This window comes from Canis lupus, chromosome 6 (genome assembly GCF_011100685.1).
Source record: "Canis lupus familiaris isolate Mischka breed German Shepherd chromosome 6, alternate assembly UU_Cfam_GSD_1.0, whole genome shotgun sequence".
In the NCBI taxonomy this organism is placed as follows: domain Eukaryota; kingdom Metazoa; phylum Chordata; class Mammalia; order Carnivora; family Canidae; genus Canis; species Canis lupus.
Window position 1 is genome coordinate 62510178 of NC_049227.1, and position 23446 is coordinate 62533623.

The window sequence follows — 23446 nt, forward strand, 5'->3', positions numbered from 1 at the left end:
TTTTATTTGTTCACCTGTTTTGCTTTTTAGATTCCACATGTAAGTAAGATCATACGTATGTATGATATGTTTGATACATATACATTTGTCTTCCTCTTTCTGGCTTATTTCACTTAGCATAATGCCCTTAAGGTCCATCCATGTTGTCAGAAATGGCAAGATTTCATTTTTATGGCTCAGCAGTATTCTATTGTGCATGTGTGTGTGTATTTATACCACATCTTTATCCATTCATTCATTGATGGACATTTAGGTTCTTTTCATATCTTGGCTATTGTAAATAATGCTGCAATGAACCACAGCACAGGGGTGCATATATCTTGATGAATTAGTAGTTTTTTTTTTTTTTTTTGATTTGTTGGATTGATCATATGGTAGCTCTATTCACTTTTTATTTTATATTATTGACTATATTCACTTTTTATTTTATATTATTGACTATATTCCCTGTATTTTTTATCTCCTTATTAACTCATTTATCTTATAACTGGAAGTTTTAAAAAATTTTTTGACAAAACTCCATACTGTTTTCCACAGTAGCTATACCAATTTACATTCCTTCCAACAGTGCATGTGGGTTCCCTGTTCTCCATGTCTTCAACAACACTAGTTATTTCTTGTCTTTTTGATAATAGCCATTCCAACAGGTATGAAGTGATAAGTCATTGTGGTCTTGATTTCCATTTCCCTAATGACTAGTGATAGAGTAGTTTTTCATGTGCCTGTTTGCCATCTGTATATCATCTTAGAATAAATGCCTAATCAGCTCTTCTGCCTTTTTTTAATCAATTGTATTGTTTTGTTTTAATGTTGAACTGTTGAATTTGGATATATAATTTGGAAATATTTTCTCTAATTCAGTAGGTTGCTTTTTCACTTTTATGATGATTTTCTTTGCTGAATCTTTTCAATTGATATATTCACACTTGTTTATTTTTGCTTTTGTTGCCTTCACTTTTGGAGTCAGATCTAAAAATAGCATTGCCAAGAATGACGTCAAGGAGCTTACTGCCTATGTTTTCTCCTTGGAGTTTTATGGTTTCAGGTCTTAAAGTCTTTAATTCATTTTGAGTTTATTTTGTGTATAGTATAAGAGAATAGTCTAATTTCATTCTTTTGCATATGGCTGTCCAGTTTTCCCAACACCATTTATTAAAGAATCTGTCCTTTCCCCATTGTATATTTTTGCCTTTTGATTAACTTTTGTAAGCTAATCAGCTGTATATGAATGGATTTATTTCTGGGCTCCTTATTCTGTTCCATTGATCAATGTGACTCTTTTTATGTTAGTAACATATTGTTTTCATTATTATAGCTTTATAATATAGTTTGAAATCAGGGAGCATAATGCTCCAGCTTTGTTGTTCTCCTAAGATTGCTTTGGTTACATACAAATTTGAGGATTATTTGTTCTATCTTTGTGAAATGTGCCATTGGAATTTTGGTAGTGATTGCATTGAGTCTGTAGATTGCTTGGGTAATATGGACATTTTAATAATATTAATTCTTTCATTCCATTAGCACAGAATATCTTACATTTATTTGTGTCTTCAATTTCTTTTGTTCATGTCTTATAGTTTTCAGAATACAAGTCTTTCACCTCCTTGATTAAATTTATTCCTAGGTTTTATTTGTGACAGATGTTAAAAATTACCACTGTATCTTAAATGCATCCAATAAACTTGTAGGGTGTGGTTTTACTAAAAATTTTCCTAGATATTTACCATGCATTTTAGATTAACCAAGATCAATAGAACAGTCAAACTTTATAGTCCTCCTATAATTTTTTTTCAGGATAATGCAAAAAATGTGGAGCATGCTGTCTTGACAATAAATTTTGACATATAATCATAGGATTTATTTTCCTTTAAGGAATAAAGATTTCTTCTAATTAAGAAATTTTAAAGTATAAAGGCAATCCCAAATGTTTTTTCTCAGTTATTATTTATCAAGAATAGCAGAGGTAGAATTGTTGGTTTCTAAGAAAATTATATAAAAAGTCATCTTGTTTCTTGCAAAAGAAATAATCTACTTCAAAAGGAGGTTATCTGAATCTATGGAAAGAGCAAATTAAGGCAATTGACGTTTAAAAAGATTTAACTGAAATAGAAAATGCAATGCATAATGAACTCTCTATACAAACATATTTGGATTAATGCACTTTATAAAAATCGTTAGAACCAAAAGGTACCTTATATAAGTTAAATGATTTAAAGCACATAAAGCATCTGGTAATGCTTATATATAGGTGACACTTAAGAAATGTTTTTCTTTTCTTGAAGGAGCTACTTACAAGGCAACTAGGCAAATTAGAAATGTGACTTGCTAAAAATACCACTCTTCTTATTTGGTAAATAAAACAAAAATCTTATATGAATCTTATGAATGAAAATACCTTAAGACAGTGTATAAGTATGTTCTATGTATAAGGTGATTGAAAAATTTATAAGAATAAAGCTTATTTTGCTAAAATATTCTAGATTGATGTAAAACTAATCCATTTTGTTTTCTGTTTTGCTTTTACAATAAAATTAGTATTTATCATAAAGGACAGGAAATGTAAAGTGATCTGGGCAGTTCTCATCTCTCTTCAGATAAATGAGTTCTCACTTATGTGTTGGTTTAATAGACTCTTAGTTGTTTGCATGCAAGGGCCAGAATTTACTCATTTTTGCATTTGTGTCTAACCCAGTGCCCAGTATGTGTTGGGTACTATTGAGTAAATGTAAAACTGAACCAAAAAGCTGAGTTAATATTAGTAACAAGGCACTGATATCATAAGGGATGGAGGACTAATACTTATTAAGCTTCTAATATCTGATAATAATTTTATGTCTGGTATCTCATTCAGATTCATTTCAATTAAGAGCACTATTCAGAGTAGGGTTTATTACCTTCTGCTTTGCACAGAAGAAAACAGACATAGAGAGCTAAGTACTGAACTAAAGTAACAATTTATAACTGGTAGAGTTATAATCAGAGTTTAATCTGTCTTGCTCTCTTCCTAATACCAGGTTATCTCTCAAAATAGTAATTAATTTATAAAATATGATCTGAAGGAGGAAGGGTGGGGTGGGATAACCTAATGGAATTGAAAGACTATGAATTCATTTAGCAATGGTAACAAAACATGTCTATTCCAACGTTCTAGCTTATTCTGTGGATACTTACAACAACATATGAAGATAAACTGCATGAAGAGTGAAACTGATCTCTAGTCCTGAGAACTATGTTAATTTGTTAAATAATAGGATGAAGTGCCACATGAAATTTTAGTGGCTACATCACCATTTTTTTCAGCATAAGTAAGACTAATATGATGCCAATTGAAGACTATTGAGCTCATTAACTAAAATCATTAGCTGAAATCAAGAAACTAATGGTAGAAATAATGTCCTTCTAAAAGAATTACAAGAAAGTAAATTCCACTTCTTATTTACTAGAGAGAATAGCTTTTTTTTTTCTTGTCAGCAAATGCCATCTGGGTTCACAGTTTATCATATTCCTATATTTAATGAACTTTATTTGCAGGCTGATGGATATTTTTATTACTATTAATTAAACATGATTAATTATGCAGTAGATCTTTAAATATGAGTCATGAATGCAGAGTCTATATCTTCAGACTACCATATATTTATAATTCTAGTCCAGGCAATCTATTTGTGGTAAAGATAGTTTCTTTCTCAAAAACACTTCTTAAAGGAAACTTAAAACCTTCCCATAAACATTCACAGTTTATATTACTTTAGTCAAGGCCAATAGTTCCTTCAAATTTAATCCAGTTATTGAGAAAGACAAATACCATATGATTTCACTCACATGTGGAATCTTAAAAAAAAAAAAAAAGAGTAAACGAAAAGCAGAATTAGACAAATAAATACAGAGAACAAACTGATGGTTGCCAAAGGGAAGGGAGATGGGCAAAATAGGTGAAGGGGAGTAGGAGATACAGACTTCCAGTAATGGAATGAATAAGTCATGTGAATAAAAGGCACAACATAGGGAATACAGTCAGTGATATTATAATAACATTGTATGGTGACAGATGGTAGTTACACTTGTGGTAATCATGGCATGATGTATAAAGATGTTGAATCATACTGTACATCTGAAACTAATGTAACATTGTGTGTCAACTATACTCAAATAAAAAATGCTTTAAAATTAAATTAGATAAAAAAATCTTTGCCAATAAAACAAAAAATCCATGTTTAATCCAGTTATATAAATCGTCTAACCTTAACAAACTGCAATAACAATGTCCCATTAGTAATATTAAATCAAATGTTATTAACAATAATATCGAATCCCAGAGAATAATCTTAGTGCTATTTCTATTCTTGGTTTTGACCCTATGTCCCCATGTCTTCTAAACTAGAAGTCCCATTTTCCTTATATGGGAATAAATAAATGTATTGAGCATAGATGCTGACCCATTTTAAGAATTTTTGCTGAATCAAATTGCTATGAAAAATGTTCAGTCCAGCATTTTGAAAATATAAAGTATGTTAAAATGCTGAAGACAACGTTACCTCTGTTATTCTGGTCAACACAGGGACCATCTTCTAAAGGACGAGACAAAATAACATGGTCCTTTCCTTTGATTCTGTGCTTGTGATTTCAGCTAAAATATGACTTAAATGTATTAAAAATGTTTCCTTCTGGGTATCAAAGACAATTAGAGTCGTGTCAGAAGGATTCCAGGGCCAATTTGAAAGACTTCTACCAGCCAAAGAGCGATGTGGTTTGAACATAATTAAGGATAATAAGTTCAGTGGATTGACTCACATCAAGTATCTCTAAATACATGAGTTATAATGATGCTAAATACAGACAGACAAACTTTCACTGGTCACCTTTAGAAAATACTAAGGAATTACATCTCTGAAATTATCAAATCCTCACACACCAACTGTGTATTCAACTCTGAGTTAGTGTCAGACCCACAGATTTAAGGGCTCAGTCCCTCAGGACAGTCTGCACTTGAGATGCCAGCCACAGAGGAGTTGTCCAGACTACTCATATTTCTGTCTGGCTGACAACCAATTCAGGGGTTCCCACAACCTCCCACTCCCTCAGGTTTGGTACTGCCTTAGGACAGCTCACAAACTCAGGAAAACAAGTTTCCCAGTTTCAAGTTTCCCAGTTTATTATAAAAAATACAACTCAAGAAGAGCTAAATGGAAGAGAAGCATATGGGGCAAGGTATGGAAGGTGAGGGGCTTAGAACTTCCATGCCCTCTCCAGGTAATGCCACTTTCCTGGCACATCAGTGTGTTCTGTTCACCAACCTGGAAGCTCTTGGAATCTCTTTGTTCAAAAATTTGTGTAGCTCAATCTCTCACCCTACCCCCTGCTCCTGAATTCCCACCCTCTAGCCACTTGTTTGCCTTTCTGGTGACTAGCCTCCATCCTGAAGCTATCTATGGGCACCACCCTGAGTCACCTCATTAGCATAAGCTCAGATGTGGTCAAAGGGTATTGTTATGAATAACAAAAGACACTTGTATGACTCAGGAAATTCCAAGGGTTTTAGGAGCTCTGTGCCAGAACCCAGGAACAAAGACTAAATATATATTTTTATTATGCCACAATATATCATTATTTTGAAAAAAAGATAAATAGAAGAAAAAGTAAGGGGAAAGAATAAAAGTTTTCTTATAAAATTATCTTGCTTTTTTATAGAATGTAACCTCAGGACAACCGAATACTTGATGAAGGGTAGTTTCTCTTTATAGAAAAAGCTAGGAAATGAGGAAAGCATGTTAGAATTTAAAATTACCATTTTTGCAATCCTGATGAGGAAAGGGTTGAAAAACTACAAAAATAACCCAGTAAATCCAAAGGCCTTGAGGCAGGAGGCTGCTTGACAGTCTTTGAGATAAATCCTAGAAGATAGGTCAGAGAGATAGCCAGAGCCAGATTATGTAGGACCTCGTGATGCAGATTTCTCACCTTTAGTGCCAGCTGTTCTTGGGTCACAGTTGCTTTGAGGATAGAGAAGTAGACAAAGAGTGGTGGCCAGCAAAGCAAAGTTTATTGAGCAATAGTACAAAGCTCCCGGAGAGGGAGGGGATTGGAGAGGGTTGCCCTGAGAGTTTCTAAGTTTAGAGGTTTTTATGAGCTCTTTAGCAGAACTGTCTTAAGCAATCAGGGTGTGCTGAGTTGAGCCAATCAGGGCGTTGGTCGTGTATCTGCCTACCTATCAGGTTAATGTCTAAGTGCGCATTGTCTTTTTTGCTGACATTAATGAAGGATAGGCACAAGAAAGGCTGGCAGGGAAAGTGCCCCCACCTCCCCATCTCCCCAGGAAACCAACCTTAAAAGGATTTTACACTACCCTGGAAGGAGCCCTCCACCCTTTCCCATGTGATAGGTAGGTGACAAAAACCCAGTGGGTGACAGGCACATGGAGGGTTAATCAGATTAAAACAGCCCACCAATAAGCTCACAAAAAACCCTAGGTAGATAAATGTTATCATCCAGTTTATTTTGTAGGAGGATGGTTCTGGTTTCATGTGGAGAATAGAGTAGGATAGGGAAAAGGTGGAAATAGGGACACCAGTTTGGAGACTACTTCACTGGTCTACCCAAGTCCACGTCATTGGTGATGATGGCATGGGGTAGAGTGTAAACAGTGCAGGTGGTGTGAAGTGATCATACACATTTTGAGGTACAGTCAGTATGATTTGCTGATGAATTACATATGTGGCATATGTAAGATACATATGAGAGCAGGCATACATAAGAGAGCAGAGTCAAAGATAATCTATGTCTTAAGCAGTGGAATACTGGTATTGTGGGAGCTATTTATTGTCTATTAGAATGAGGAGGAACATGATGTCAGGTTTTTATTTGTTTGTTGAGCTTATTTTGTTTTGTTTTTGTCTGGGCAGAAATCAAGAATTCATTTCCATTAATATTTTCAAAGAGGTAACTTTTGGCTTTTTTTTCCCCTATGAATTATTTAGTATTTCGTTTTTTAAATCTCTCTTCTAATATAAGCATTTTAGAGCTATAAATTTTCCTCTAAGGACTGATAAAATTTCATCCCACAAAATTTGATATGTTGCATTTTCATACCATTCAGATTGAAATGTATGTTTCTTTGACTCATGGATCATTTAGAATATATTGTTTTGTTTAATTTCCATCTCTTAAAAGTTTTTCTAGTTATCTTAATGTTATTAGTTTCTTATTTAATTCCACTGTGGTTAGAGAGTGCTCAATGGAAGAGTTCAATATTTTAAAATGTATTGCGGCAGTTTGATGACCAACAAGTGGTCTATCTTGATGAATATTCCATGTGTACTTTAAAAGATTTATGTATTTTTGTTTGTTTATTAAACTTCTAATTTTAATTCCAGCATAGTTAACAAACAGTATTATATTAATTTCAAGTGTATAATATAATGATTCTGTATATTCAATAATTCTACATATTACTTATAAAATTGTATTACACAATACTATATATTAATATATAGTAATATATTATGTTACATAATATACAATACTATATATTACATAGTGCTCATCATGAGAAATGCACTCTTTAATTTCTCTCTTTAATCCTCCTACCTACCTCCCATTGGTAGCTATTAGTTTGTTCTAATTCTTGCTTTGTTTCTCTTTTCTTCTGTTACTCATTTGTTTTCATCCTTAAATTCCTCATATGAGTGGGATGATATGGTATTTGTCTTTCTCTGACTGACTTATTTTGCTTAGCACTATACCTCCATCCACGTTGTTGCAAATGGCAAGATTTCATTCTATTTTATGACTGAATAATATTCCATTATATATAATATATATATACACTCACATACATACACACTACATCTTAATCTATTCATCTATCAATGGACACTTGGGCTGCCTCCATAATTTGGCTATTGTAAATAATGCTTCGGTAAACATCAGAGTGCATATATCTTTTTGAATTAATGTTTCTGTGATTTGGGTGTAAATGTGTTACAGTGTAATTACTGGATCATAGAGTAGTTATATTTTTAACTTTTTGAGGAGCCTCCATACTGTTTTCCAGAGTGGCCGCAGCAGTTTGTGTTCCCAACAGTGTGTGAGGGTTCTTTTTTCTCCACATCCTTGCTAAAACTTAATTGTGTTTTCAATTTTAGCTGTTTTGACAGGTGAGAGATGAAATCTCATTGTAGTTTTGATTTGCCTTTTCCTGATGATGAGTGATGTTGAGCATCTTTTCATGTGTTAGTTAGCCATCTATATGTCTGCTTTGGAGAAATTTCTGTTCATGTCTTTTGCCCATTTTTTAATTGGGTTATTTGGTTTCTGAATGTTGAGTTTTTAAATTCTTCGTATATTTTGGATACTAACCATTTATCAGATTATGTCATTTGCAAATATTTTCTCCCATTCAGTAGGCTATTGTTTAGTTTTGTTGATTATTTCCTTTGCTGTGCAGACTTTCCTTTTGCTGTAGTCTCGATAGTGCAATTTTACTTTTGTTTCCCTTGTCTCAGGGAACATATCTAGAAAAATACTGCTATGGCGCATGTCAGAGAAATTACTGCCTGTGCTCTTTTCTAGAATTTTTATGGTTTCAGGTCTCATATTTAGCTCTTTAATCCATTTTGATTTTATTTTTGTGTATGGTATAAGGAAGTTGTCAGTTTGATTCTTTTGCTGTCCAATTTTCCAGTAGCATTTGGTGAAGAGACATTTTCCCATTGAATATTCTTTTCTGATTTGTTGAAGATTATTTGACTAAGAATTGTGGGTTTATTTCTGGGGTTTCTGTTCTCTTCTGTTGATCTATATGTCTATTTTTGTGTCAATACCATACTAATTTGATTACTACAGATTTGTAATATAATACGAGATCTAGAATTGTGATACCTCCAGTTTTGTTTTTCTTTTTCAAGGTTACTTTAGTTTAGTCTTTTGTAGCCGTATACAAATTTTAGGAGTGCTTGTTTTAGTTCTGTAAAAAGTACTTTTGGTGTTTTGATAGTGATTGCATTAAGTCTATATAGATAGGTAGTACAGACATCTTAATATTTGTTCTTTCAATCTATGTGCATGGAATGTCTTTCCATTTGTATAAACTTCAATTTCTTTCATCAGTGTTTTATAGTTTTCAGAATACAGGTCTTTCACCTCTCTAAGTTTATTCCTAAGTATTTTATTATTTTTGTTATAATTGTAAATAGGATTGATTCCCTAATTTCTTTCCGCTGCTTCACTATTATTATATAGAAATGCAACAGGTTTTTTTTTTTTTCATTGATTTTGTATCCTGCAACTTTACTGAATTATCAGTTCTAGTAGTTTTTTGTTGGTGTCATTAGGTTTTACATGTATAGTATCTCGTCATCTGTAAATAATGAAGGTTTTACTTCTTCCTTACCAATTATGCCTTTTCTTTATTTTTTTTTGTTTGATTGCTATGTCTAAGATTTCCAGTACTATATTGAATAAAAGTGATGGGAGTGGACATCCTTGTCTTATTCCTGATCTTAGGGGAAAAGCTCTCAGTTTTTCCCCATTGAGTATGTTTGCTGTAGGTTTTCCAAACATACCTTTCTTGTGTTAAGGTATGTTCCTTCTAAACCTACTTTGTTAAGGGTTTTTAATCTGAATGGATGTTATACTTTATCAAATACTTTTTCTGCATCTATTGAAATGATCATATACACTTCTCTTGTCTCTTGTTGATATGATGAATCGCGTTGATTGGTTTGCAAATATTGAACTACCTTTGCATCTTGGGAATAAATCCCACTTCGTTGTGGCAATTTTTAAAATGTTTTATTGGATTTGGTTTACTAATATTTTGTTGAGGATTTTTGCATCTATGTTCATCAGAGATATTGGCATGTATTTCTCTGTTTATTTATTTATTGGTGATTTCTTTATCTGATTTTGGTATCCAAGTAATGCTTGGCTCATAGAATGAATTTGTAAGTTTTACTTACCCTTCTATTTTTTTGAATAGTTTGAGAATAGGTATTAACTCTTCTTTAAATGTTTGGTAGTATTTGCCTGTAAAGCTGTCTGTTCTGCACTTTTTTTGTTAGGAGTTTTTTGATTATTGATTCAATGTCATTGCTGGTAATTGGCCTGTTCAAATTTTCTATTTCTCCTTTTGGGAAGTTTTGCTAGGCTATATGTTCCTAGGAACTTATCTATTTCTTCTAGGTTGTTTAATTTGTTGGCCTTTAGTTTTTTCATAATATTCTCTTACAATTGTTGGTATTTCTGTGCTGTTGGCTATCGTTTCTCCTCTCTCATTTGTGATTTTTAGTTTTCTTTCTTTCTTTTCTTTCTTTCTTTATTATTTTATCTGTCTAGAGGTTTATCAATTTTGTTCATCTTTTCTAAGAACCAGTTCTTGATTTCATTGATCTCTTCTATTATCTTTTTAATTTCTGTATCATTTATATCTGTTCTTATCTTTATTTCCCTACTTTTGTTGGTTTTGGTTTTGTCCATAGTTCTTTTTCTAGCTCTGTGAGGTGTAAGGTTAAGTTGTTAATTGAGATTTTTCTTGTTTCTCGAGTAGGTTTGTGTGGCTATAAATTTCACTCTTTTTTTTTTTAATTTTTATTTATTTATGATAGTCACACAGAGAGAGAGAGAGAGAGAGGCAGAGACACAGGCAGAGGGAGAAGCAGGCTCCATGCACCGGGAGCCCGATGTGGGATTTGATCCCGGGTCTCCAGGATTGCGCCCTGGGCCAAAGGCAGGCGCCAAACCGCTGTGCCACCCAGGGATCCCTCACTCTTTTTTTTTTTTTAAGATTTTATTTATTCATGATAGACACACAGAAAGACAGAGACACAGACAGAGGAAGAAGCAGGCTCCCTGCTAGGAGCCAGATGTGGGACTTGATCTGAACCCCAGGATCACGCTCTGAGCCAAAGGCAGATGCTCAACCGCTGAGCCACCCAGGTGTCCCTAAATTTCACTCTTAGAACCACTTTTGCTACATCTCAAACATTTCAGACCTGTATATTTTAATTTTCATCTGTTTCCATGTAATTTTTTATTTAATTTCTTGGTTGATCTATTCATTGTTTAGTAGCATATTATTTAGCCTATATATTTGTGCTTTCTGTATTTTTTCTTATGGTGATTTCTAGTTTCATAATACTGTGGACAGAAAAGTTGCATTGTGTGATTTCTATCTTTTTGAATTTGCTGAGGCTTGTTTTCTAATCTGATATGATCTATTCTGGAGAATGTTCCATGTGTACCTGAAAAGAATGTATATTCTGTTGTTTTAGGGTGGAATTTTTTGGATATATCTGCTAAATCCATCTCACCAGTGTGAGATGATTCCAGTGTGTCATTCAAAGTCACTCTTTCCTTATTGATTTTATCTTTGAATGATCTGTCCATTGATGTAAGTGTAGTGTTAAAGTCACTACTATTATTGTATTACTATTGATTAGTTTCTTTATGTTTATTATTAACCTTTTTTATATGTTTGGGTGCTTCCATGTTGGGTGCATATTTACAATTATTATATCTTAATGGATTATTCCCTTCATGAGTATATAGTGTCTTTGTCTCTTGTTACAATCTGTTTTAAAGTCTATTTTGTCTAATATAAGTATTGGTACTATAATTTTTTTTTTGACATGCATTTGCATGATAAATGTTTCTCCATCCTCTCAGTTTCAAAGTTCTGCTGTCTTTGGAGATGAAAGGAGTCTCCTGTAGATAATATATAGATGGGTCTTTTTTATCTATTTTGTTATCCTATGTCTTTTGATTGGAGCATTTGGTCCATTCCCATTTAAGGTAGTTATTGATATTTTCATATTTATTGCTATTTTGTTGCTTTTTTAGTGGTTGCTTTTGTAGTTTTTCTCTCTGATCCTTTCTCAACTGGCTCTCTTTCATGGTTTGCTCATTTTCTTTAGTAATATACTTGGATTCCTTTCTCCCTATACTTTGCATAGCTATTATTGATCTTCAATTTGTTTTTATTATTAGGTTTGTATATAACATCTTATGCAGATATACTTATTTTCATACTCTTATTTGTGGTCTTTCCTCTCCACTCAGAGAGTCTCCTTGAACATTTCTTGTGGGACTGGTTTAGTGATCAAATTTTTCTACATCCTTACTGGGTTTTTTAAAATTTAGTTGTTCCATTAATTATTGAAAGAGGTGTGTTAAAGTAGCCAACTGTTATTTGGATTTCTTTCTTTCTTTCTTTCTTTCTTTCTTTCTTTCTTTCTTTCTTTCTTTCTTTCTTTCTATTTTTTTTTTGTTTGTTTCTCTATTTAATGTTTAGGAAGTATTTAGTCAGTATTTGTTCCATTTATTTTGCAGCTCTGTGTTGTGCATACATGTTTAAAGATTGTTGTGTCTTTTTTAATGAACTGATCCTTTTTATTATTATCAAATGTCTCTCCTTATCTCCAGTAATACTCTTTTTCTTTTTTTTAAAGATTTTTATTTATTCATGAGAGACACAGAGAGAGAGAGGCAGAGACACAGGCAGAGAGAAGCAGGCTCCATGCAGGGAGCCTGATGTAGGACTCGATCCCAGGTCTCCAGGATCATGCCCTGGGCTGAAGGTGGCGCTAAACCGCTGAGCCACCCAGGCTGCCCTAGTACTCCTTTTCTTGAAGTCTAGTATGTCTGATAGTAATAGCCACATCAGCTTTTTTATGATTATTGTTTGCCTGGTATTTATTTTTCTTGTCCTTTATCTTTCTACATTTAAAACACATCTCTTATAGACAATACATATTAGATCTTATAGACAATACAGATATCTGGTCTGATTATCTCTGATTTCTAATTGGAATGTTAACTCCATTTATATTTGTGTAATTATTGGTATGATTTGGTCTCAGCCTACACTGTCATTTCTTTTCCATTTATCCCATATGTTTTTTGTTCCTTATTCCTCCTTTTCTGCCTTCTTTTGGGTTAATAAAATATTTTTTAGCATTTCATATAATTTCTCTATTGGCATTTCAGCTATATCTCTGATTGATTGATTTTAAGGTTGCTTTAGAGTTTACAATATGCATCCTTAACTCATTCTAACTTACTAGAGTTAATATGGTGGTAGTTCATTTAAATCATAAGACCCTTATGACATTATGATTATATTTACACGTTGTTCTTATCCTTTGTGTTTTATTGTCATTTATTTTCCATCTATATCATTATAAACTCTAAAGTACCATGTAGTAATTTTTGTATTAAGTCATCAGTCTTTAAAGAAATTAAGAGAAGAAACAAATAAGGGAGTCATTTATTTTCATTTCCAGGGCTCTTCGTTTGTTTCTATAGATCTGAGTTTCTAGTTTGTATCACTTTCCTTTAGCTAAAAGAAGTTCCTTCAATATTTCTTGGGGTGCAATTCTGCTAGTGATGGATTCTCTTGGTTTTTATTTACCTGAAATTTGTTTTGTCTATGTTTTTTGAAGTATATTTTCATAGAGTATAAAAATCTTGATTGAGAGTGTTTTTCTTTTAGCACTTTAAAGATGCTTATATGGTTCTTGTGATCTCCACTATTTCTGATAAGAAGTTAGTCATTAGTCATATTGTTATTTCCCTCATTGTAATCTGTCATTTTTCATAGACTGCTTTTGAGATATTTTTCTTTGTCTGGCCATTAGCAGTTTGACTATAATGTACATAGGGGTAATTTCCTGTAGATATTTCTTATTTGGAGTTCACCAAATGCCTTGGATCTGTAAGTATTGGTCTTTTTGTAATGAATCTGTGATATTTTTGGCCATTATTTTTTCAAATAATTTTTCTGTCATTCTTTCTCTCCTTTCCTTCTGGGACTCTGTATACATGTATGTTAGACTACTTAATGTTGCCCCACAGGTCACTAGAGCTTTGCTCCTTTTTGCATTTTTTTTCTTTTTACTTCACATTAGTTAATTTCTACAGATCTCTCCTTATATTTACTAACTTAATTTCTGCTTTCTCTAATATACTGTTAATCTCATCCAGATTTTTCATTTCAGATACTATATTATCAGTTCTAGGATTCTATTGTTCTTTTTTGTAGAGTTTTCACTTGTCTGCTGATATTTCTGTGCTCACTAATTTTGATGATCATAATTGAACATATTTGTAATAGTTAATTTAAAATCTTCACCTGCTAATTCCAGTATCTGGGTCCTTTTGAAGCCTGTTTGTATTGACCACTTTTTTCTTTACTCTGGTCAGATTTTACTTTTCTTTGTATGCCTAGAAGAATTTGATTATGTACTAGATATTATGGATGATATGTACAAGAATTTTAGATTCCTTTATTTTCTTTGAAATCTTTTGATGATGGTTGATTTCTTTGTTCTATAGGCAATTAAATAACTAGCTCATCACCTTAAACTTGTACAGGTTTGGTAGTTTTTTAAAAGGGCAGGTTCATTTTAGTCTTACTTATTGTGGTATGTCAGTCCAAGGATATAGTATTTGCTTCTAAAGGATACCTGTCCTAAATGTCAGTGGAAAGGTGATTACCTTTACCATGCCCCTTAAAATGATGTGACTCAAACCTCAAATTATTTCTTCTGTGGTGGCCAGCAGCTGAAATTTATATTCAATTATTTTAGCCTTCTGTTTTTTGCTTCTTGGTGAACTCTTTGGAATGTGTCTCATGCAACCACATTTAGTATCAGCAAAGAATTGAAGAAAGTCTTTATCCAGATTTGGAGGGGAAGCTGTCCTCTTTGTTTATTTGTTTTTTCTTTCTTGGATTTCCCCCTTCAATTTACAGCTATTCAGGTAGTCTGACACACTGTCCTCTGACACCATTAACCAAAATCTATGGTTTTCTGCTTGAATCTAGTCATTCAATGCAGACCGTGGAGGGTCTTTAGAAAAAAAGTTGTTTATGTGTATTATACCAAGTGTGTTTTTTTTCTTTCAAAAATAGAATCCCCTCCAGTGTGTCCTACTTTTTGCTTGTTCTCCTATGCATTCAAATAGTTGTTTAAAAAAAAAAAGTTGTTTTATGTATAGTCTTGACCTATAGATAAATATAGACAGAGAAGTGTCCAAGGATCAAGTCTTGGGGTACTCCGGAGTTTAGTATATTAGGCAGAAGAGGAAGAACTAGCAAAGGAGACTGAGAAAGAATGACAGTAAAGTAGGGTAGGAGCAATAGTCTGAGTGGATTAAGTCCAAGAGAGAATGGAAGAAGTCTCCTTGTTAACGTAGACAAGTTTCTAGGAGTTTTGGTCTAACAGGGAATAGTGTAATGGAAGAGGGAAGGAAGATGTAGCTCAAGTAAAGTTGTTTTTTAAGATCGGAGGAAATACAATGTGTTTACTTGGTGATATCAACAAGCAAAGAAATAGAAATTAAAATAATGTAGGGAAAACAGTATGTCAGTGATGTCCTCATGAGGCAGATTGGGTTTTATTATGAAGGCCGAGTATTTTGGAACAGATTTAGGTGACATAGTGGATTTAGTTATGACAGGTTGCAAATGTTAAAAGTAAGATCACCCATTAGAGTGAAGAGAGAGAGTTATGAAATAATTATCTATTAAAATGGGAAAGTGAATTGACTAAAGTAATTATTAGATACACCAAAAAACAAAAGAAAACAAAACCAATTAATATAAAATGTCATGAATTTAAAGTGAGGTTTGTCAGCATGATTGTTTTCTGTTAGTCACATTCAGCTGCTAGGGGATGGGATAGAGTAGGTGGTGAGTTTAGATTTAAGAATTGCCAGGTAAGCTTGTAACACAGAAACATAAAGAAGAAATGGTGCCATTTATATATGCAATGAAGTGATTATAACTTTAGACCTTGGTATTTGCTGCTTATTTGTGGCTTAAGTCAGGCCACATAAGGATGAGACAATGTGGTGGAATCACATATTAGCAGTTACAGTAGGTCAAATAATTGTTAAAGTTGTGGGCACTTAGTGAGCTATAAAGATAGGAAGTGTTGGTTAGAGAGTGTAATGCTTAAAATTGACACTATGAAGCTTATATAATTATTAGTAATGTTAAAGAATATTCAAGTGATGTTAATCTCAAGATCATGTTACTTAGTGTTTCTTTTATGGGACTCTCCCAATTTAGCTCATCCATATTTGAATTTTTAATTTCAAATTCTTTTCATCTAAATTTTGCAGCTCCATCAATAATTCATTCAAGAATTGTGTTCTCTGCTTGTTAAGATGGCAATAATTGCAAAGTTGATTTTAATAATCATCTCTAATCTTGTTATTTTTAATACCTACATTGAGGAATTTGACCTATATCTTATAAGCTAAACTACGTAGGTGTTATTCTTTTTCTAATTTTATGGAGGAGGGATCTCAAATTCAGAGAAATTAAATAATTTGTTCAGTGTTTTTACTCTAAATCCCGATGTTCTTTCCATTATATTGAGTGGGCTCTAATCTGATGAATTTGTTCTAAGATGTTAATGAGTCTAGTACTTAGGGAGTTTCCCTCTCTAGACAGAGGACCCTTGGAAATCCAATAATAGTCTAAAAGAGTTGTGCTGATAATGGGAATTTTAGACTGTATAGCAGAACAGTAGAATAGGTGGAACTTTGAGAATTCTTTGAATAATAAAAGGTAGGCAGCTTCCTTTTCCTCTTACACTCAAAAGGATGTATAGTTCCTTTAACAAAGTCATGTAGAAGTAAGTAGAAGTCAATATGAAAGCCAAAGTCAATTATTAATTTATAAGCATTTATTTTTAATTCCAAAGGGGATTTGAAAAGCCAATCAAGTATGACTAAAAGTGTGTCAGGACTCATAGAATTAATACTAAGTAAAACATTTTGGGAGCATTCTTTAACGCAGAGAAATATGCCCTATTTCTCTGACATTTTATGTAAAGTTGGCATGTTCAATAATCTCAGCTCATGCATTTTATACTATGGAGGATCCTAATCCACAAGTGGCCAGGTTAAGAGCATTTCCTTCATGTTGACTTGAATTATGGTCGTAGAACAAGTTGATCAATTAACTCAAGCACATTTGTGTGGGAATAAAAGAGATTTGGTACTATTTCTTTAAATATGTTGCCCAGATGCATAAAGCTTATGAATAAGAAAAAGCTCTCTGTCTTTCAACCTGATTTTTATTGATGAATTGATTACTTTTACCACGTTCTCAGTTTTTTTTTTTTAAGTAAGGATGAAATGTTAGATTAGTTGTTAATAATAAAGTAGATAATAGAAAATTCAGATAGAATTTAAAAAAGAATTTTTAATCTGATATTTATAAGTAAAAAAATAGCCAGAAAGAATTTTATTATATTTAAAATTCTCAAGAGCTATGGTTTCTTAAGTTCTTTTAAAATTCTTTGTAAATATGGCCTCAAATCAATTGGCTAGATTTTATAATAAAAGACTGAAATACAAAAACCAATAAATAAGATTTTTATTTAATAGGCATTGTGATATAAAAAAGAAAATTGACATGGTTTGTCATTACTTTTCAAAGCAATTTTAATCAAGTCATTTAACCCCTCTGGACCTCATTGCTTCTTTATCTATAAAATATGTCTTACTGGATAAACTCTAATATCTCTTACAATTTCTAACTATATTACCCTTTTTCTTTTTGGATAATGGATTGAGTTTGTAAATATTGAGATATTGCTAACGCTGTTTCTCAGGTCCCATAATTTTGTTATCAGTGGTCTAAAATTGTAGCCTTACTGATAGAAGTGGCGATAGCTATGTAAGGGAAGAGATCAACCTGGAAAATAACATTCTCTTAAAAATTTCTTTTGACTCAAGAATATAGACCTTTTTGCCAGTGAATATTTATTTCTAATTTGTAAAATGGAAAGACTTGCTGGCGAACATGAAGGACTTTTCTTGTGGTTCTCCTTTCTTCAGTTTGAGTGGTATTTGAAAGCATCCTTGAATTTGTGAAAGAAAACATGACTATTGCTCATAGAATAAAAATAGCATTTAGAACTCTCTAGGAATGGAAATTATTACTAGTTGAGAATGGTAATGAAGTCATAATTGGAATTATAAAGACGCTCAATTGTGGCCTCTTAATTTTATGAGATGGGAAATAGAAAAAGAGATACTTTGCCAGTATGCAAAATAAGAAAGATTAATATTGTGCAAAAAAAAATTTGATTGAAACCTAATGTCATATTTCTCTTGAAAAGTAAAATATAAGATTCCCAGAGCGTGAAAAGTATCTATTTTTATGTCTATTTTGGCAATTAGAGGTATTTTTTGATTTATTTTTTTCTTTATTACAAAAGTAATACATGTACATTGCAAGATTTTGGAAAATATTTGAACTTGGAATGATATAAAAGTTTAAGAATTATAAGCAGATTTCTTTTACTAAAAGTAACTGGTTTTCCAGTGCTAAAAATAGGAATTATAACTGAATACGTCATAAAAATGGATAGGTTAATGGAGCCTTTATATCGGTCCCTTAAGGAAAGACGTCTCAGTGGTAGCATAACTTTGTTAGATTTTAAAAATCATCTATGTCTGACATTTTAAAATAAGGCTAGAATATATGTTAAAAAAGCAAATAATAAATGCCCATTTCAATATAAAATAATTTTATTGAATACCATATGATACATATGTATCAACTGATGATGCATTCAACTGAAGAAGTGTCATATACTGTATGTAATTTATGCTTCACCTAGTGTTTTATAATTGTTTTATCTAGGGCCCCAAAGGAGATCCAGGATTTTCCCCTGGTCAAGCTGTTCCTGGAGAAAAGGTAATTAGTTGCCCATGGAATAAAATTATGGTGATATACTTCAAACATTAAAAATTCATTTTTACCTTTTTAAAATACGTATTTTACTTGGTATCAGACAGAGAAGACAGAGAATTAAGGTATTAGAGAAGCTAGAGAACTTTAATGAAGGAAGAAATATTTGAAAAATAAATTCTATCATCAGCTTAACTCATCAATTAAAATTTTAACATTAATTTATTGGGTGTCTACTGTGGACTACCATTGTGCTACCTGCCAGGTAGGGATGGGGTGGGGGTGGGGGCACAAAAGATTAGAGCAGGATGTGGCCCTAATCTCAAAAATTTTCTGTTAAAAGGCATACATACAATAATACATAAATTCCAATGTCATTTTGCACTTCTTTAGACTAGTTCCACATACTTTATCTTTTTTAAGTCCCACAGTAACTTGAGAGAAGTAGTCATCATTATCTTGTTTTCCAGTTAAGAAAACAGAATTCACAGAATTTAAATGACTCATGGATAGTAAGTGGCTGGGTTAATGATATATTTGACTTTTAGCCTAGTATGCATTTCATTTTATCATAATACTGTCAAACATACACATTCAGGTAAAAAGAAACTGACATTTTAAAGTAAAGCTAGCACCAAATTTTTGTTGGGAGGAAGATACCGTTTTCTAGTGAGGATGAATACAAATGGAGTCTTTAGGAACACCTCTGGGAAGCTCTATTTAGATGAATACTTAACGAATGTGATACAATTATAGGATGTTTTTGTTTGTATGATACACATTCACTAACTTTTAAAATACCTGAATAATTTTGGTGGTTCCTGGATTGAAATCTCATTCTTTAACTGGCTTATAGGAACTCTTGTAAACTTAAAACAAATGAACAAAAAACCCACACTGTATTATTGAACTTTGCAGGTATTATACCAACAAGTAAATCCTCAAAAAATTTTTAATCTTGAATCTTGAGAATTTTATTCCTATGATGGAACTGAGTTCACTGAATATAAATAATTTAGAAAAATAATGGAAATTTATTATTAGAAACATATTTTCATTGGTCCCTTAGTTATTGCAAGGAAAAATATCCTGCAATCTGAGAAACAAAATGCCATCTTTTAATATATCTAAATATAGGACATTTGACTTCTTACTTAAAATTTAGAAGTTAGAGGTCGATTCTGTTTTGGTGACTGCTTTAAATAACCCCCACTCCCCAAATTAAGCATTTACATTTATATCAAATGCTTGGTTTTATCTTTACTTGTGGCTTCCTTGTACAAAATACAGGGTGGTTCAGTATGTGTACAGTATCTGTATAAAATATAGGATGGCTCAGCATTGGAATTGAGGCTTGGAAGTATGTCAGTCTTTTTTCATTTTTTGAGTTGCTCATATACTAATTGTGGTTAATGCTGTATAGGAGTAATGTAGTAAGACACAGGATTTAATAATATGTTGCCGTTGAGATTTAAGTGAAATCCAACTTTTAAAATTGAGAGATGTATTTCTAAAATGGTAAAATTTAAAAACATTTCTTACATATTATATTTATATTAAATTGGATTCAAGTACACTGAGGAGGCAGGATCCTTTATACACATACATTGTGAATACAAATAAAATATGAACATTATATTGATAAGTAGAGGGGATTGGAGAACAATTTGTGTTTGTTAATCACTTAGCGATTTTGACAATAAATATATGGTCAGTGATGAAACAAAAGAAGTGCATGAGCTAGTCCTTCAGCATGGAACATCCACTAAAGAACATCTCTCATAGAGTATATTTAAGTGTTTAAGCCCTTTTGGGATCTCAGTGGCACACAAAGGTAGCTTTTAAATAGTGCTTTTCCTTTTTCCTTTCCTATAGGACAAGTGAAATATTATCTTATTTTTCAGGCGGAGGAACTTGGAAGGGAAACCAAGTGACCCACCCAGCAGCCTCCAATAGCCTGTTTCCTAGTGCAGCTTTCTTTTCCCTCTATCAGAATCATAAATGTAAAAAAAAAAATTATCTGTATAAACTGGTCAATCATCACAAATGGAAGCTATGTTAATAAGATGTCAAAAAGTATTAAAATGAAATTAGTACAGATGGAAAGGTATTCAACTGATAATCATCAGAAACAATCTTTCCTGTTCTGATTGTTTAATTTGATGACATATTAAAGTACCCAGTGCACTAAATATTAAACACAACACAGTCACTTAGGAGTTATTTAGGATTATTACCTGAGTACCCTTTTTTGTTTCACAACGTTGTTTCTTGATGCACAATATATTTGTTGCAACAGAAAGATGGAGAGGAAGGGAAATAAAGAAAAACTGCTTGGAGCAAAGTGGAGCCTCAAGATTATCTTCCCGTTCCTTGTTGTTGTTTTCTTCTTGTCAATTCACACTGCCTCCTCTGTGCCTCTCACTGTCATTTCTATCAGCCACTCTCTCCCCTTACATGAGTATACTTTCTCTCTCCTACCCCCAAATGGGCTCAAAGGCTGTCATCAAAGCTTGTGGGGGCGAGAGGGGTGCGAGGTCAGGAGGAAAGATGGCCCTAACAGGTGAAATCCCATCTGCAGGCTACAAACACACATCCTCCCAAAACATTTTCTCAGCGTTTACTCCCCAGTGGTACAGTGCCCAGTACCAGTGCAGCCCCAAAGGAGAGCTGTCCCCTTTCTCTGGTGTGCCACATGAACCCAGCTCTGCTCCCCACAGCCCTGCCTCCTGAGGTTCCTCATGGGAGTCTGTGGGAGTCCTGCCAGGAAGCAGCCCAAGCTCTCTCCCCAGCTGCTGCACAAAGTACTTGTAGAAATTTTAAGTAAACTTTAGATTTTTAAAACACAGCGAACCTTGAAACATCAGGAATTCAAGGGGTAAAGGCATTCCTAGAGAAAAGAACGTCCATAAAAAAAGGAGCAGGGGCATGGAGGTAGGGAAGTACAGTGCGATTCAGCATGGGAAGGCAGAAATGCCAGGAGCCTCAGAAAAAGTCTCAAAAGGACTCAGAAATGAGGTGGAACTGGGAACAGATTTCAAAGATCAGATATAAATGCAGTAAGATTTTGATGTCCAAGGTGAAATCCTGCAGCAAGGGAATTCTAATTTTCACTTCCCTTGCATAACATTAAACTTCTGTTTCTTTTGTTCTTAGGGCAATCAAGGCCTTTCTGGATTAATGGGGCCCCCTGGTATGCAAGGTGATAAGGTAAGAGGTAGTTTTATTTTCACATAATTGGATGTCATCTGTGTCTGGAAGCTCTTGAACTCTTAAAATCTCATTTTGAAGTTGTGCCCAAAGTCAGTGTTTTAAAATCCTTTTCTCAGCGAAAGGAATTAGGATGCTGTCCTAATCCAGGAAAGTGGTGCCCACAATAGGCAGTGCCTTATGAAAAATAAATCCCTTCAGTTAATGATGGGAACAAAATTTATGTGGAGAAAGAAGGCAAAGTCACTGATAGAGTGTTTTTATCTTCCTCCTCTTTCTCCTTTTAAAAAAATATTAGGGCTGTAACCTACTTCTGAAACTCTAAAGTCACTTTTTAATTTTTATTTGTAAAGTGAAATATATCTGGGTGTAGATAATACTTTTGGCCTTTTTTTTAAGATTCTTATTTTCTTAGGAAGTAATAATCTCTGCCATGATGTATATGAATATGAGGCCTGAAGAGTAGGATAGAAGTTAGAATTGGGGATAACTGGTAAAAAACAGTGGTGGTAAGTATATGACTAGGCTTTTTCTGAGGTAAAAAGAAATATTAACATACCTGCTAGAATTATTTTTATATAAAATATATTGTGTAGTTTCCTGCTTCTCTTCCATGATTCTGTTTTTTCCCCTAAACACTGAATTGTTGACTATTCAGGGGAAAAGGAGGATACAAAATATCTTTCAAAGTATTAAGGGCCCCAAATTGTTGAAGGGTAGTATTTGACTTGATATGATTATCTAAATATATAGAGGAATGAACTGTGTTGATGTCTTTGTCATATTCCTTTGCTCTTGGGAGATTGGAAATGGTACTTAGGCTTTGGTTACTTGGTTCAAATCCCATCTGCCATTTTCTAGGTCCCAGTGACTTTGGGTAGGATGCTTAACCTCTCTACCTTCCAGTTGCCTCATTTGTAAAATGTGAAGCTAATACTACCCACTTCATAGGGAGTTTTGGGGAAGAAAAAATGAGAGAATCCATGGAATAGAATACAGTGTCAGACAAATAACAAGCCCTAATAACTGTTAGCCATCAGCTCTTTATCTGGTTTTGGAAACATGAACTTGTTTGCTTTTCTTCATAACTCTTGCTAAAGGGCTGAATTTTAAAATGATGAAAAAAATTTTGTTCTCATGGAGTGTTTTTTCTCCATGAATATACTACCATTATTATTATTATTTTTTTTATACTACCATTATTTTTATGGCCTTCAGACTAATCTTCATCCTAGAGAGTGCTTATAATCTTATCACTTCTTGAGGTTGTTCGTTTCTTCCATGGAGATAGGAAACTGCAGAGTGATCATTTCTAACAGAATTGGTCTTGATTACCAGTCATAAATCTGTTTGATTAATGCTTCTTAGTATACCTCTGACCACTAAGTATATCTCTGAAGAACTATACTGAGGAATAGCATCAAACAGATAATCTCATGGAAATTATCTTAATTATTTTGTTTGATATTACATATATTACAGTTATTTTATCCTAAAGAATGATACTACATATGACAGAAGAACTAATCA

At 33.0% G+C, this 23446-nt stretch overlaps 1 protein-coding gene across 5 annotated transcripts in view; it reads left to right on the plus strand.

Moving 5' to 3' along the window:
• Nucleotides 1-23446, plus strand: part of COL24A1 (collagen type XXIV alpha 1 chain) — a 387148-nt gene that overhangs the window by 36554 nt on the left and 327148 nt on the right. For all 5 annotated transcript variants that reach the window (XM_038541487.1, XM_038541490.1, XM_038541491.1 and 2 more), the window contains exons 7-8: nucleotides 18659-18712; nucleotides 21863-21916. In XM_038541487.1, the coding sequence (XP_038397415.1) occupies nucleotides 18659-18712; nucleotides 21863-21916 (108 nt within the window). The remainder of the gene's footprint in view (nucleotides 1-18658; nucleotides 18713-21862; nucleotides 21917-23446) is intronic.